We start from the raw sequence: 16,777 nt of genomic DNA, 5'->3' as shown, positions 1-16,777 counted from the left end.
TAGTATTAGAAGAACTCAGTCAATCTAGAAAAATTATTGACTTTCCAATTTGTAAAATTTGTGTTATTTGGCCGGCCATGTGATTTAGGAATCACTTGAGAAATGTTTAAGTCTTGTGAATTGATGGATGGAGGTGGTAAACACATTTCTAACATGATTACACAGTTAGGTTAGGACACCTTGGAGCATATTCTGTGTACAGATGACTTGAAGGTATTTCCTCATTTTGTTACCTTCCTAATCACTTATTTATATCTTGATCTAGGGATGCAATGATACATGTTGTTACTCTAGGGAATGTTTCCCCTTCCTGTTCCACTGGCTTATATGAATATCGAACTCTTAGATTTGTGAATTTAGTAATACTTTAAAATGTAACTTCATTTGGTCTAAAAATGAGTTTAGAATCACAAAGGACTATCATAAGAGATTTTCTGTTATCAATTCAAAGGTATGTGTGGGGTACAAAAGAAGTAGTTTCTGTCTGAAAGAAGAGCTTATATTATTCTTTTATTATTTCCAGGTCTTTTGGTGGGCCTTGTGCTTCGATATGGCATTCATGTTCCTAGTGATGTGAATAATGTGACCCTGAGCTGTGAAGTGCAGTCAAGCCCAACTACCTTATTGGTAAATGTTAGTGGAAAATTTTATGAGTATACGCTGAAAGGAGAGATCAGTTCACATGAGCTCAATAACGTTCAAGATAATGAAATGCTTAGAAAGGTAAGTTCTTCGTTAAAGGGAATCTTTGGATTTTTTTAAGGTATATAATAGCAGCAAAGTGATTCAGGAGAAAAATAATGAATTTTTAATGATATTTAGAATAATCTGTCTTTTCAAATGGAGTAAAACCTCAATTAATGAATGTAATGCAAGGCTAAGGAAATTGACATGTGTATAGTTTGCTTTTCTGATTGAGACTAAGTACTACAACCCTTTTTGTTTCACTCTGTAATGTTTACAGTTGTAATAAATGGTGACCAGTATTGAGTGAAGCAGAACTTATAAGTGTTTCTTTCAGTTTGATTATGGCCCTTAGAGTTTTATAGTACTTTAGCACATTGAGTTTATTTGATAATACCTAAAATATTGCATTAATATTTTTTTGAATTCTTTATTGCCTTGATTGTGTTCTGTGCTGAGCACAATTTAATCTGCCTTTGATTCATAATCTGGCACAACTTCAGGGGCCTCAGCCTGAGTATCAGGTACTGTACCACGGTGTGCGTGAAGCTTGATGTAGGTTGGGTTGCAGTCTTACTGGCTTCCAGACATTCCTGGAGCTGCTTTCTCCTGTCCTCCCCATAGTTGCCATCCTGAAGCTTCTCAGGGCCTCTTTGCTCATGTCTCTGTTTTCACCCACCCTTGGCCATTTGCCTCCACTTTTGCCTTCTACATTGGCAGGACTTGGCTTTTATAGCTACTTGGTTGTGTTCCTGACCATCTTTAATGCTTTTAAAAATTTCATACGAACTTACAGTTTACTTTGCAGCAAGAGTTTTTTTCCACCTGTGGAAAATTCCAGTTCCTTAAAAGTTCTAGGAAATGAAATTTTATCATGAGTATGTGTAGCTGCTCTGTGTTCATGTCAAATACTATAGCCTTATGAACAGAAGGGGGCGTCTGTATTAGTATAGGGAATAGGTATTAAAAGGAATGAATGGGCTGTCAGGACTAGAAATCTGACTTGTACAGAAACTTTTTACCACAATATTATGTTATATACCTTTAGAGATGTTACCTATGCAAGAAGTCTGTTTCTTCTTGCCAACAACAATGCTGTACCCCCAAATTTTATGTTACCAGTTTGGGGTCTCTTATTTAAAGCAGACATATTCATACTTTCTCTTATTTAAAAAATTTTTGCTATCATAGTATTTTAAGATATTGTACAGATAGGACTTAACTGATTGTTCCAACGCTATCATCTCCTTGTCATTTGGTTGAGAAGTGGAATAACAGCTATCCTATATGAAATATTTTTCACTTACCACAGTGGTAACATTCTTGCCTTTTCCCAGTTTAACATTTAATCTTTGTTTCTTTTTGCTCATTTGATAATGTAATAAGAAATCTTCTGAGGGAATTCATCTCAAAGAACTCTTTATTTTAACAGGTTACTTTTGATCCAGAAGTATTTTTCAACATATTACTTCCTCCTATCATATTTTATGCGGGATATAGTCTGAAAAGAGTAAGTGCTTTTGTATTTCATATACTTTGAACAACCTGAAACTCCATGGGCTTTATCATCTTTGACACTTCAGAAACAGGCAGTTCTTTCCAGGTTCCCCTGCCTCCTCCCTCTCCTTATCCTTCTGACATGCTGAAGTTTATGCCTATACAAAAATTCTTTCTCTTACTTATTTCCTTTAATGAATAATGCATTTAATATTAGCGCAGCACACTAGAATAGAAAACCTTTTTTAAAAAAATAATTGGTGAGTATTCTAACACGGTGTAACTTTTTTTTTTCTGTCAGAGACATTTCTTTCGAAACCTTGGGTCTATCTTAGCGTATGCTTTTCTTGGAACCGCAATTTCTTGTTTCGTAATTGGGTAAGTACTTGAAGCTTAAAACACTTTTAGCCTTCAAATTATCATTTTAAAATAATGCATATTTGACTTCTGCAGTATTGTATTCTCAGATGTGTCTAAGAACTTTTGCAGTACAATGTATTCACACAGATAAGTTGTTTGAATTTTCCTTAAGGCTAAGGCATTACCATATTTAAATGACATGCAGTAAATTTGGGATTAGTCACAAAGTACTACAGTAGACCCATCTTTCTATTCTTACTGTATTGTAGCTTCTTTAACAGTTGATTTTTTTTCTAAAGTAGACATATGTTTATTGAACAGATCGATAATGTATGGCTGTGTAACACTGATGAAAGTAACTGGACAACTTGCGGGAGATTTTTACTTTACAGATTGCCTGCTGTTTGGTGCCATCGTATCAGCAACTGATCCAGGTATGTTTTACATGAGTGTGGAGCTTAAGTACTTAAGTTGTACAGTGGTTTTCCATCAACACACATGTACGTATTTCTTCCTTTGAGGTGTAGAATTCAGGATTAGGTACTCCCCATCTTACTATACTTTCCAACTGTGGAGGAAAAAAACAAAATTAATGGCTCCTTTTGGCTTAAGCACACATTTTTTTCTTTTTACTGTATTTCCTATTACTAGTCCACAATTTGATGATGTTTAAATGAGGGCCGTAAGGTATTTTCTTCAGAATTTCAGGTTGATCTCTATCCCTAGTGACTGGGTATAGGAGATGAACTATATTAGTTAAGATGGGTAATAATTATAAATTTCCTTTCAAGCTCCTAGAAAACAGATCCCTAGAAATCTGTTTACATTCAGCTATCTGCATTTAAGAGTAAGAAAAAAAGTTTTAAAATGATTGTTAGAAGGCTGTTGTGCTAGAACAAGTGTGATTTTGGGTCATTGGTGGGCAGTAATATACATTAAAGAATTGTTCTTATAAAATTGGCTTTCTGATTATAAAATAGTTTTGATATTAGCATGACTAGAGAATGAATTTAATTGTATTGAGTTAGATGAGTTAGATTGTAGTTTTTCTAATATAGTATTGGTGAGCTTCACAGCTACATTCAGATTAAGAACTTAGAGAATATATAGGCTGAAGAGCAGAGACTGCATTTTTTTGAGCTAAGGATGCAAGTTTTCTTTTACTGATGCTAGATTTTAGATCCTTGGTAGAGGTTTGTTCTTTTTTACCCTTTGACCTTGTAAGTTAATAATCTTCTTTAATTATCATCCAGCATAGTCAAAGGTTATCTCTGAATTCATGTTAACTCTGATAACACAGGGTGTTATAGAAAGTAGGAAATTATGCTCTGTACTCTATAAGAGATGATTTTAGAAGCTCAGAGGACATTTTAGAGAGGTATTTGTATAGTTCAGCATTTTTAGAACTGAAAAGCAAATCGCCTCCTTAAAGATAGCCAGGGCTGCCCCCTTACTGTTAGTAGCTGTTCCCATTATCAGTATGAAGGTGGGATGTTTTTTGCAGGAAGCCAGTGGTCTCTGTTTTCCGTGTTCTCTTACTAGAAGCAAGATCCTCGACTTTTCAAAATCTATGAGAAATCTGAGTCAGTTGGACTGGCTACATTACTTAAAACTGGTTTTGTTTTGGTAGGAGTATTGCCTGGATGACTCAAGCAAAACTGTTCTGCTTATATAAAGCTGGATAGTTATATTTCTTCTGAATTATATAGGTATTTGCCCGTATAATAATTCTATTATTTTGCAATTGTTCACTTGATAGAAGGATGAGCCATAGGTTCTCTTTTTTAAATTCTACAGCATTGCTCCTGCCCTCCTTTTCTCTTTCTCTTGGTTAGCTTTGATATCAGGATATTCCAGATGAAATGCTTTGCAGTAGAAACTATATCTTTTAAAATACAAGCTTCCTGTTTTTTGGTTGGCATTTGAAGAGGCTCTCCCAGCTCTGGTTATAATAATCTTTCATGTCTGCTTGGGTTTATTTAGCAAGCGAGCTGTACATGACTCAGCAATTAAAGTTATAATGCAACTTCAGTCTCTTCTGATTTTCTAAGAATTCTCATGTAATTGTTTCCTAAGAGAAGGTTTTTTTTTCTTCTCAAGCTGTAATAGCCTGATGATTGGCTTCTTACTAAGTTAAATATAGCAGCTGTAATTCTGGTCATAAATTTTATCCCAACCGAAAACCAAACTTGTGTTTTCATTTCCTACTGTCTTTGCTAAACTGGTGTGCTTGAAATTTGCAAGTCAAATAGACGTGAGTTGTAAGGCTCCGAGGAAAAAATGAAGTTTGCAGTAGGAAATGATTTTCATAATAGTTCTCTTCATCAGAGATTAATGATCACCTGGTCTGTAAGAAATTCTGCACGTATTTTTTATGGAAAAGAAATGTACAAGACAAGATTATTAGCATTTGCATGAAGAATGTAGGCCAACTCACTCCTCCAAGGTTATTTTCAGCTGTTTGTAAGAGAGAGAAGGGAGATACTACAGGTACACAGTTATGGAAAAGAAAAATATTGACATAAAATTACTGAATCTTTGATATGGTAAGAGAATGTTTATTAGGATTGAATTCTGAGATGAAAAAATGAATTTCTAAATAGCTATTACGATCATCTGTGGAGGGAAAAATGTTATATTTGTAATGTCTTAATATTCCTCTGACTCTTTCTACTTGCTAGTGACTGTTCTTGCCATATTCCATGAGCTTCAAGTTGATGTTGAACTCTATGCACTTCTTTTTGGTGAAAGTGTCCTCAATGATGCTGTTGCCATAGTGCTATCTTCGTAAGTGTTTGTTTTCTTATTATATTCTGTATATTGATTGTTAGGGTTCTAAGAACCAAAAGTCACTTATTGAGTGAAGTGCATTATGAATGGAAACATTTGAAAAACTGAAGCATTTTTTTCCTTTTGAAGAAATATATACTTATAGATAACATGGAAAATGCATGGAAGAAAAGGAAGGGAAAAAAATGATATGAACTCCTGACACCTAAAGACAATTACTGTAAACATTCTAGGACATTTTTTAAAATTCTTTTTTTTCTATGCATAGTATTTTTACATAGTTGTGATTGTAGTGTATGTATAATTCCGTATTCTGTTTTAACATTATAACATGGGCATTTTAGTTTTTCATCCAATTAAATTTTTGGCATAGATATATATTCACATGGTTCAAAAATCACAACGATATAGAAAGGTATACATTGAAAAGTCACGTTCTTACTCCTGTCCTCATCAATCTGTCCCCGTAGCCCCTTATATAGGTAACCATTTTATTAGTTTCTTGTGTATCCTAGTATTTCTTTATTCAAATGTAAGCACACATATGAATAATTATTCTTATTTACCTCTTATTTCTTATTTTAAAAGTAGCATGCTGTATATGTTCTATACCTACCTGACTTTCTCTCACATAACTGTATTCTGGAGATCTTTCTGCATCAAAATAAGGAATTCATTCTTTGTTTGCAGGCACATAGTATTCTATGAACTGTACTATAGTTTATTTAATCAGTCTCCTATTGGTGGAATCATAAAGGGTTTTCAATTCTTTGCTATCCCAAATAATGCTGCAGTGATTAACCTGGTACTTAACCCATTTTATACATGCACTGGTATATTGGTAGGATAAATTCCCAGAAGTGAGATGAGTGGCTTAAAGGGTAAATACATTTGTAATTTTGTTACATTGCTAAATTGCCTGTCAAAGGTATTATGCTATTTTGCACTTTAACCACCAAATTGTGGGAGTGCCTGTTTCCTCATAGCTTCACCAACAGAGTATTTGTCAGACTTCGGTATCTTTGCCAATTTGATGATTGAGAAATACCTCATAGTTTAATTCATATTTCTCTTATTTAACATAGTCATTTCAGAAACTTTTTAATTTTAGAAGTATTAAATAATACACTTTTTAAAGACAATGAAAATGAGCAATATTTTAATCTAATTCTAGAAATTACTGTACATGCTACCAGAAGGTGTTTGCAGGTGAAAGAATGGGTCTGAACCTCTTAGGAACTCAGTCCTGCCAACTCACTCCTACTAAGCAAATATCTAACCCTATAGACAGTTGCCTTTAGTCCACACCAGAACTTTCTACAAGAGAGAAGTAAAACCCCTTCACCTTTCCTCCTTACTTTTATTTCTCTCCTTAATTTCCACTTCATTAACTATAAAAGAGTAATCAGTCACTGACTCTGGTTTACACAGCTTGATTGCCCCCATTGTCTAACTGCAAAGTGGAAAATTATCCTTTCTGAGATGTAACACTAATCCCTTAAATGTTGTTTATGAAGATGTGCAAAAGATCAAATCTTCTTTTGTGAATGTAATGTATATAAATTCTACCCCCTCCACCATATTTATTGCCAGATTTTTTTGCAGCTGCCTACAACTAATGTAAATTTAATTTAAGAACTAAAGCCCAAAGGCCAGAACTAATATTGATACTAAATGTATGTACCTTCAAGGATGATAGGTGCAAAGTAAAAGTTTTCTGTTGTTTGAAGGGAGGAAGAAATGGATAGTGTGGTTATAACTTACGTGTTATTAAAAAAAAATGAAGCTACAAAGATTGTTGAAGTTTTCAGCACATAAGAACATGTAAGATCACCAGTGCTACCAGACGAAGAGAATAGGGTACAGGCAGGTACTTTTAGCATCAATTCGCCATCCTAGATAATTATTCTGCTACTTAATCATCTTTACTAATAACGTGTTCCTTCCTCATTGCCCTAATGGATTAAGAGTCAGAAAAATCTCTTTTCTGGTCCTATCTTAAGCTGATGTGCCCCGTGCCTTAGTTTTTCCATTAATAAAGTAACTTATTTCCTGCAACTTTAAGAACAGTTGAATAGTGTTAAAAGAAGAAAACTCATCGGAACATTTTGAGCTTGGGGGTGTACATATCAGTGTTGATGAAGAATAAATGTGTTACAAAGAGAGTGCCCTTTCCGTTACACTTCTCACAAAGGGGACAGGACTTCTTGTCCTTCTGTTGCAACCTTTCTCAGAGTCGTGTGAGAGAATTTAAGCCTTGTAGAGAACGACTCAAGTGATTCTTTCCTCGATTTTCCTAAGGATGGTACATAGCTAGTACTATTCTAGATTCACAGGCGGTGAGTTAGCTCATTCCATAGTCTGGTGGAACTGTGGTGGAAAAGGACTGTATCTAAAGAGTATCATACCCGGGGAATCATTAGCTGTGTAAGTATCTTAATAGAAGTGAACAAATGAGTTCCTGCCCAAAAGATGAAGGGGAAGCAGTGATGTTGCTGGCTATGGGAGGTCACTAGCTGGAGTGCTCGGCATTATGTTTTTCATCATCTTTCATTTGCCTCTAAAAGTACATTAGATAGAAATAGTCTACCTTGTGTTGATTTCTGTTTGATGATTTTCTAATGTGTATATTCTATAGAAACAGCCTTTTACAAAGAGGGGGGCCCCTTTCTGAAGGACTTCTGCTTGGTAATTAACAGGTTAAGACATCTGTTCTTGAAATTTATGTTGGAAGTTGCTTTTGTTTGCTTTTTGACCTGTTAGGTTAGCAGTGACTTTTTTTTTTTTTTTTCCCGGTACGCGGGCCTCTCACTGTTGTGGCCTCTCCCGTTGTGGAGCACAGGCTCCGAACGGGCAGGCCCAGCAGCCATGGCTCACGGGCCCAGCCGCTCCGCGGCACGTGGGATCCTCCCGGACCCGGGCACGAACCCGCGTCCCCTGCATCGGCAGGCAGACTCTAAACCACTGCGCCACCAGGGAAGCCCAGCAGTGACATTTTGTTTGTTAATGTTAATGCTTTTAATCTGGTGAGGGTAGAGTGAAACTGGTTCCCTCAATTGCTGTATGAGGTAGAGCTGTGTGTACTGATATAGTGTCATACCTATCTAGTTAGAGATGAAGTCTTAAGTTGCATAGTATACCTCTGAATGGATATACCATGATTACCCTGGAGACCTAAATTCATACTACTTTAAAATATGTTTTTAGGGTCACTTACATTTTGTAAAATGTAAGTGTGAGTAAACAAACATGGCTGACAAACTGTTTAACTTACTGGTTATCAGAGATATACATATTAAATTAGTGGCCATTTTTACCTATTCAGTTAACAAGAAAAAAATTGTTAGTGAAAATAGTTACTGCTGGTAATGGTCTAGTACAGTCGTTCTTAACCGGGGGCAGTTTTGCAGCCCCCAGCCCCTGCAACCAGGGGATATTTGGCAATGTCTGGGGACATTTTGGTTATCATGAATGGGAGGAGGTTGCTACTGGCATCTAGTGGGTAGAAGCCAGGGGTGCTGCTAAATATCCTTCAATACACAGGACAGCACCCACCACCCAACAAATGATTATCTGGCCCCAAATATCAATAATGCCAGGATTGAGAAACCCTGGAGTTGTAAAACTATATCACTTGTACATTGTTGTTGACATTGAAATTGGTATTACCTACTCTTTTATCTTTTATCATTATGATATAAAATTAATATTCAAAGTAGTTGACTTAGAAAATTCCTGAAATTTCACCTCTCAGAAATAACCACTATTAAAGTTTTCATCCAGATTGTTCCATTAGGATATTAGCATACATATAAACATATTAACTTTTAAACAAAAATAGGCATAGCACTATACCTACTTTTCTATAACTTGCTTTTTTCACATAGACATTGTACTGTATTAATACCTCCATTATCCCATTGTATGAATGCACTACAAATTTACCTCTCCAACCCCCTGTTGATTAATATTTGGTGTTTTCTAATATCATACTATTGTGAATAGCACTGCAGTGAACATATTTATGTGTAAATCTGTGTGAATCCTTGAGAGTATTTCTGTAGGATATTTTTTAGAAGTAGAATTTCTAGGCCAATGGATATGATCACTAAAACATTGAGAGATGTAGTCATATTTCCCTCCTGAAATGTAATACAGATCTATCTGAAAGCCATTGTTCAACATGTAAAAGGAGCCATAGGTATAGTAATACCCTATTTCTAAGAATGTAGCACAGGAAAATCGTCCAAAATTTGTAGAAAGCACAAATAAGTTCTTTCATACTGTTATTTATAGTAGCAAAAATATTAGAAGCAAAACTTTTAAATGTCTGACAGAGAGGAAATGGTTAAATAAATTATGTTATATCCATTTGGATCATTTTTGAAGTCTTAAAAAACCACGGTTAGAGAGACTGTAATAATTCTTGTCATTGTCAGTTGAAGAAGCAGAATTCAAAACCATATGTTCACTATGATTACAACTAAACATGAAATAGCATGCATGTAACAAAAAGAGGGGAAAGAAATACAGAAGGAAAATGATAGATCTGTCAGGGTAGTGGAATGATGGGGTGATTTTTCCCCCCAAATTGTACAGTGTATTACTCTCAGGATGTTTCTTAAAGTATTCATAAAAATGCTACTGCCTCCACATAAAATGTTGACTGATGTAGAAAAGATGAATTAAGATTTCAATCCAGAGGCCAACATTTGACTGAAAAGGAAGAAAACAAACCTGTCATCTCTTCTCAGCCCACCATGCTTTTCCTGTGTTCTTGTACATTTTCGTGATTAAAGAATAAAATAATGATTAGTGTGAATCTTGAATTTCCATGAACCAATCCAGGGAAAGCAGTCTCAGGAGGCATGGCATCGATATTTTCTTCCCAGCATTTTGAAAACTATTGCCAGGGAGGAAGGTTATTGTAGCAATGTCCTTTCTTTTCTCCAGCCAGCTGCTATATTTTCATGCTATAAAGTAGTCAAAAATCATTTACAGTGGTGGAGCCCTTTATGTGTAGGTAAGATAGCATGACATTAAAGGCCATTTCCTATTCACTGAAATAATATCAAATCTACCAGTCCCAAAATGATCTGGTCACTTTGAAGATTTAAATGCAAATGTTTAAATTTTTCAATTCAGATTGAGTCTCAGAAATTTCTAGATGCCATTACCAGAAATTCATGTTAGAGTCATACTTCAATAAAATAGGTAAAATTAGGAAATTTTAGCTTGGTCTTAGATTTGGTTTTGTTTTGTTCTGTTTTTTAGCTTAACCAGGGAGGTATGAAGAGAACTTGGTAAACATGGTATAGCAAGGCCATTTTTTAGCCTTGAACCATAAAAAACATTGCAGTAACCACAGGGAGAATTCATTATATTCTTCGGAATGTGTTTTTTCTGCTTCTTTTCTTTGACATGACTTGCATGATGTCTTTGAGTCTGGATTTATTATAAAAACACTGGCACCTCAATTAACTGAGATGAGAACTGATTTAGTAATGTAGGCGCTCTTGCCAGAGACCCACTAGCAACAGTGATTTTCTCTGCTGTATTTACTTCCTGGGGCGACTGTTTTAAAAGAAGTATTTTTAGACTAGATTTGAACTGTGAGTTCAAGACGGAGAGTGTCCCTTCTAATTGCTTGTCTTGGCCTCTTACAGAGTGACTTTCTTTCAGAAGTTTGAGGTGGAGGATCCAGCTGGGTATGCTAAAAGTACTGTCAAGTGGATTCTAATTCCTTGGCAGGCCTTTCAAGCTCTTTTATCTATAGAAGTCCATTTCAGTGAATGAATAGATAGGAGGCATTGGGCCCATTCTGGTATTCTAAAAGTTGAAAGGGTACTTTAGTCATCTTTTTTTTTCCCACAGGAAAAACAAAATGTGACCGGGTTGAGTATTGAACAATATTCTTTATATTCTTATGCCTCTGTTGGAAATACGGGGAATTTTTCATTAGTTTGTTCACATTAGTACATTAGGGCTTTCAGGCACTCAGTACAGTAAGTCATAAACAGAGTCACAAAAGAATAGTACTGCACTGTATCTTGAGGCTGGAGGAAAAGGCTTGGTCCAACCTTATTTTGGCAATTCAAATCCAAAGTTTTTGGTTTTTACGCCCTCTGATTTCATCTTCAAGCTCTACACTAGGTAATTTTTTTAAATTTATTTTACTCTTTTATAGATAATGTTTTAAAAGTAAAAGTTGCCTCTAGAAGTAAGAACCACCTCTCTTTTGTAGCTCAATAGTAGCATACCAGCCAGCCGGAGACAACAGCCACACCTTTGATGTCACAGCCATGTTCAAGTCTATCGGGATTTTCCTTGGAATCTTCAGTGGCTCTTTCGCGATGGGTGCTGCTACTGGAGTGGTGACAGCTTTAATATCCTTTTATTCTATTTATCTTTTCTTGTTAACCTCACAGAGTCATTGAATACTGTGTTCCATGGTCTCCACTAGTTCCATAATTGACATCGTGTTATAATTATGAACCTTATAAACAAGTACTTGGTTTGAAAACATTAGGCAATCATCTTTACCAATAAATAAATAAAAGAATTTCATTGTTTTGTGTAGGACTTCATGCCCTCAAACACTCACTACAGAATTCTAATTGGACACAGTGACCCTGTGGGGGTGAACTTTTTTCTTTTAAGATCTATCCACTTTATTTATTTATTTATTTATTTATTATCATCTTTATTGGAGTATAATTGCTTTACAATGGTGTGTTAGTTTCTGCTTTATATGGGGGTGAACTTTAAGGTTCTACACTAAATTGATAAAAACGTAGATGTATTCCAAAGAGCCTCTGCTTGTTCTGTACGACTGTTCATCCTGGCAGTCTTTTGCTCTTCGTTTAATAGGACAAATAGGAATGTATGACCTCGATGCCAGTTGAACAAAATAAGGTTCCCAGGTTAGGATAGCTGGGAGTTCATCTCAGCTGTCACCGATTTTAACCTTCTGCTCTTGAGTCCTATGCACTGCCACTAATTTGCTGTTCGAAACATTGAGCAAGTCATTCTTGTATTCATTCCGAAAAAACCCTCTTTTTTTCTTACTCATTGTAGTTTTACTTTCATAAGTTAAAATATAATAGAAAATGATAGTTTAATAAATGGATCTAAATTTTCTCTTATTGGATTCTTTAAGTGCAAATATCCCTAAAATTCTGGAATTTCAGTTTTCCTTTTTATATCAGTGTTTCATTCTTCAAAAACAATTCTTGATTGCCTGCTACATGCCACATGCTGTGCCCTGTGTATCAAAGATGAACAAGACAGACGTGGCCTCTGCCTTTTGGAGCTTCTGATATAGAAGCATTGACACTTCACCTCATGGGACCTCAGTGTAGGAAGGTAGAGGGCTGGGACAGCAGGGAAGATGAGTGGGGCTTGATCTCTAAAGAGCTTCCAGCTCTAAAACTTCTAAGGTACTTTCATATAAAACAAGTACTTTTTCTGAGAATATATTCATTTTCTATACTCCAGCTTTGTGGTGGAAGAAACTTGTCTTCGGGCTTTTTACAGACGAACTGAGGCATAAAAGGACAGTGAAAAGAGTTCTGAAGAAGGACCAGGATTTCTTCCCTAGCATAAGTTCCTTGAGGAACTTAATCTTTGTGTTGTAGTACACACTTGTTGAAGTGAATGTAGACTCCAGCCTGAGATTCGCCACGGCTTAACACGGGCCCTTCCACTGGCAAGTAACATATACTTGTTAGACTAGTATGAGTGAGGGACGTGCCTCAGTTTCTTCATCATGGAATACTCCACATCACAGAGGTGTTAGAGGATTAAATAAACATGAAATCTCGTGGAAATGACATTTTTAATAGATGTAAATTGCTATCATTATGGAAGCTGTCTTGCTTTGGGTCAAAAATTAATAGAGTTGGCATGTTGCGTATCTGATCTGTCACTCCTGTCCTTTACTGTCAAGTCTATTCTTTACTGTGTGGTTTCTAGCAAGGCATGTGATACCCGTAAAACAATTGGATGGACTAAGCTGTAGGACTTTCTCATGGAAGGGAAGGCTGCTGACTCCTTAGTACAATGCTTGTATTCAGAGTTTCTTTGCTTTGGTACCTCCTTATTCTGTGACTTTTGTGTTAAGAGACTGGAGAACCCTTCTTTTGCTTTTATGCTTGCCTTGCTTCGACTACTATTTTTTCTAGTCACACTTCTGTATTATGAGATCTTGTTATCAACCTTGACAGTCTTACGTGACAAAGTTCACCAAATTACGAGAGTTCCAGTTGTTGGAGACAGGCCTGTTCTTCTTGATGTCCTGGAGTACCTTCCTCTTGGCTGAAGCATGGGGTTTCACAGGTAGGTTACTTTTTCCTTTTAATTGTAAACCCTTACAAGGAGGGACTTAGCCAGTGACTTTTTTTCTGTGTGTGGACCAACTCCTCTAGTGTTTGAACACACTTGTTAGGGTTGGGACTTATGCTGTCACTTTAGAATGTAAAAGATTTTCAGTGGAAGCAGTTCCTCTCAACAAAGTAAGTCACAACTGAAAATTTTAACACTAAGCATCTAATTTACTTCTATAAAATAAGAGCCTCCGTATAAAAGTTGGGAACTCTCCTTTTATGTGAACTTGGAACTTGTTGTATTTATAGGTGTGGTTGCAGTGTTGTTTTGTGGCATCACACAGGCCCATTATACATACAATAATTTGTCCACGGAGTCTCAGCATAGAACTAAACAGGTAAGAGAAACTTTATAGTTTGTGAATAAACTTTTCCTCCTTGCAGGAAAACATATTTTTTCTTTACTGAAAAATAATCTGTTCTGTTCAGAGTGATGCCTGTTCATTTCAACTCCTCTTCTGTTGACTCCAGAGATAGATGGGATTGTCAGATTGAAGGGTGACAGCTTTTAGGGTATAGATAGGTCAGCAGAATAGCCAGGGGCTGTTATTATTGTGGCTCCAGTGGTCAGTCAGTTAGCTTCCTTTCCTTGTTTCCCTTGCCTAATGGCTTTTTATCCTTCCAGTTTAATTGAGATATAATTGGCATACAGCACTGTCTACGTTTAAGGTGTGCAGCATAAGGATTTGACTTCCATACATCATGAAATGATGACCACATCATCTCATATAGATACAAAATTAAAGAAATAGAAAAACATTTTTTCTTGTGATGAGAACTCTTAGGATTTACTGTCTTAACAATTTTCATATATAACATACAGCAGTGTTGATTCTATTTATCATGTTGTACATTACATCCCTAGTACTTATTTATCTTATAACTGAAAGCTTGTACCTTTTGACCACCTTCATCCAATTCCCCCTCTCCCCACAACTTGCCTTTGGTAACCACAAATCTGATTACTTTTCTATGAGTTTGTTTGTTTTGAAGTATAATTGACCTACAACACTATGTTAGTTCCTGTTATACAACATAGCAATTTGGTTTTTCTATACATTTCAAAATGATCACCATAAGTCTAATTACCATCTGTTACTGTACAAAGATATTACATAGTTATTGACTGTATTCCCCACACTGTACATTTCATCCCCGTGACTCATTTATTTTGCAACTTGAAATTTGTACCTCTTAATCTCCATCACCTATTTCTTTCCTTCCCCCACCCCCATCTCCTCTGGCCACCACCTGTTTGTATCTGTAACTCTTTTTCTGTTTTGTTATATTTCTTTTTTTTTTTGGTTTTTAGATTCCACATGTAAGTGAAATCATATAGTATTTGTCTTTCTCTGACTTATTATACTTAGTATAATACCCTCTAGGTCCATCTGTGTCATTGCAAATGGGAAGAATTCATCCTTTTCATGGTTGAGTGACATTCCATTGGGTACACACACACACACACACACACATATACACACACACACACACACACACACATACCACATCTTCTTTATCCATTCATCTGTTGATAGGCAGTTAGGTTGCTTCTGTATCTTGGCTATCGTACATAATGCTGCAGTGAACAGTGGGGTGCATATATTTGCTGAGCTTTTAAGTTCAAATGCATTTTACCCCCACCACGTTTACTTTTTTTTTTTTTTTTTTTTTTTGCGGTACGCGGTCGTCTCATTGTTGTGGCCTCTCCCGTTGCGGAGCACAGGCTCCGGACGCGCAGGCTCAGCGGCCATGGCTCACGGGCCCAGCCGCTCCGCGGCACGTGGGATCTTCCCGGACCGGGGCACGAACCCGTCCGTGTCCCTTGCATCGGCAGGCAGACTCTCAACCACTGCACCAACAGGGAAGCCTGACGTTTACTATTTTTGACATCATATTTTACATCCTTTTCTTTTGTGTATCCCTTCACTACTTATCGCAGATATAGATTATTTTACTACTTTTGTCTTTTAACCTTCCTACTAGCTTTATATATGGTTGATTTATTACCTTTATTGTATATTTGCCTTTACCAATGAGATTTCTTCTTTCGTAATTTTCATGCTTCTAGTTGTGGCCTTTTCATCATAGTGATGTGAACAGGTGGAGGTGGGCAGGCAGCAGGGGAGGGTACAGAGCACCACACTATAATGTGTAAGTGCTTACTCCCTCAGTGAGGGCTGAGACCCATGTAAAAAGTGAAATCGCATGGCAAGGTGGTGTTGTGAGAGTCGTCATGAAACATTCTATGCCAGGATAAAAGGATTTGAACTGGATCTTACAGCCCGTAAAGAGGGACGTGTCTTGGAACTGCCATATTTTTAGGGATTGCAGGGTTACCAGTTAGGGCCCTTTCACAGCATTATGGGTGGGAAGTGATGAAAGTTAGACTAAGGCAGTGGCAGGGACAGCAAAGAACATTGCAAAAGAAAAATTGGCAGGGTTTGCAGGATGAGGATAAGAATGACTGAATATGGGGATTGAAGAAGGGAAGCTGATTGGGGAAGTGAAGGGGTAACATTTCTGGCTTTTTCTGCGGGACCAGAAAAATGTCATCTCTACATTTGCTCCCCTCTGAATCATGAGTTTTGGGGGATATATATGAACGTTACATATTTGAAGTATCTGTTTCAATATCTTAGTAATACTCATGTTTTCAAATTATGTAACTTTATTTACTGGACTAACCTTTTAAAATTTCGTTTCAGTTGTTTGAGCTTCTCAATTTCTTGGCAGAGAATTTCATCTTCTCCTACATGGGACTGACACTGTTCACATTCCAGAATCATGTCTTTAACCCAACATTTGTGGTAGGAGCATTTGTATCCTTTATTATGTGTTCCATTTTGGAAACTTCTTTTTAAATTGAGATTTGCATGGGTTTTCTGGAGGGGTGATTGATAAGAATACACTTAAATATATAAAATTTTCCTCTGAATAAAGCAAATAAGGATTTCAACTTTTTTATCTATTCTATTTCCATTTTTGTTTATCGCACAAATAATACTAACAGATTGAAATGAGAGAAAAAAAGTCTCCTGCCATTCTGCCAACCCCAAAAG

At 36.3% G+C, this 16,777-nt stretch overlaps 1 protein-coding gene across 5 annotated transcripts in view; it reads left to right on the top strand.

Annotated features, from left to right (window-relative positions):
* The window catches only part of SLC9A6 (solute carrier family 9 member A6), a 66,855-nt gene that overhangs the window by 23,584 nt on the left and 26,494 nt on the right, over positions 1 to 16,777 (top strand). For all 5 annotated transcript variants that reach the window (XM_067023778.1, XM_067023776.1, XM_067023775.1 and 2 more), the window contains 9 exons: positions 524 to 723; positions 2,117 to 2,194; positions 2,483 to 2,559; positions 2,863 to 2,975; positions 5,223 to 5,328; positions 11,576 to 11,717; positions 13,563 to 13,668; positions 13,965 to 14,053; positions 16,424 to 16,537. In XM_067023778.1, coding sequence (XP_066879879.1) covers positions 524 to 723; positions 2,117 to 2,194; positions 2,483 to 2,559; positions 2,863 to 2,975; positions 5,223 to 5,328; positions 11,576 to 11,717; positions 13,563 to 13,668; positions 13,965 to 14,053; positions 16,424 to 16,537 — 1,025 coding nt within the window. The remainder of the gene's footprint in view (positions 1 to 523; positions 724 to 2,116; positions 2,195 to 2,482; positions 2,560 to 2,862; positions 2,976 to 5,222; positions 5,329 to 11,575; positions 11,718 to 13,562; positions 13,669 to 13,964; positions 14,054 to 16,423; positions 16,538 to 16,777) is intronic.

Source organism: Kogia breviceps, chromosome X (assembly GCF_026419965.1).
Source record: "Kogia breviceps isolate mKogBre1 chromosome X, mKogBre1 haplotype 1, whole genome shotgun sequence".
NCBI lineage: Eukaryota > Metazoa > Chordata > Mammalia > Artiodactyla > Physeteridae > Kogia > Kogia breviceps.
This window is presented reverse-complemented; position numbering and strand designations above follow the sequence as displayed.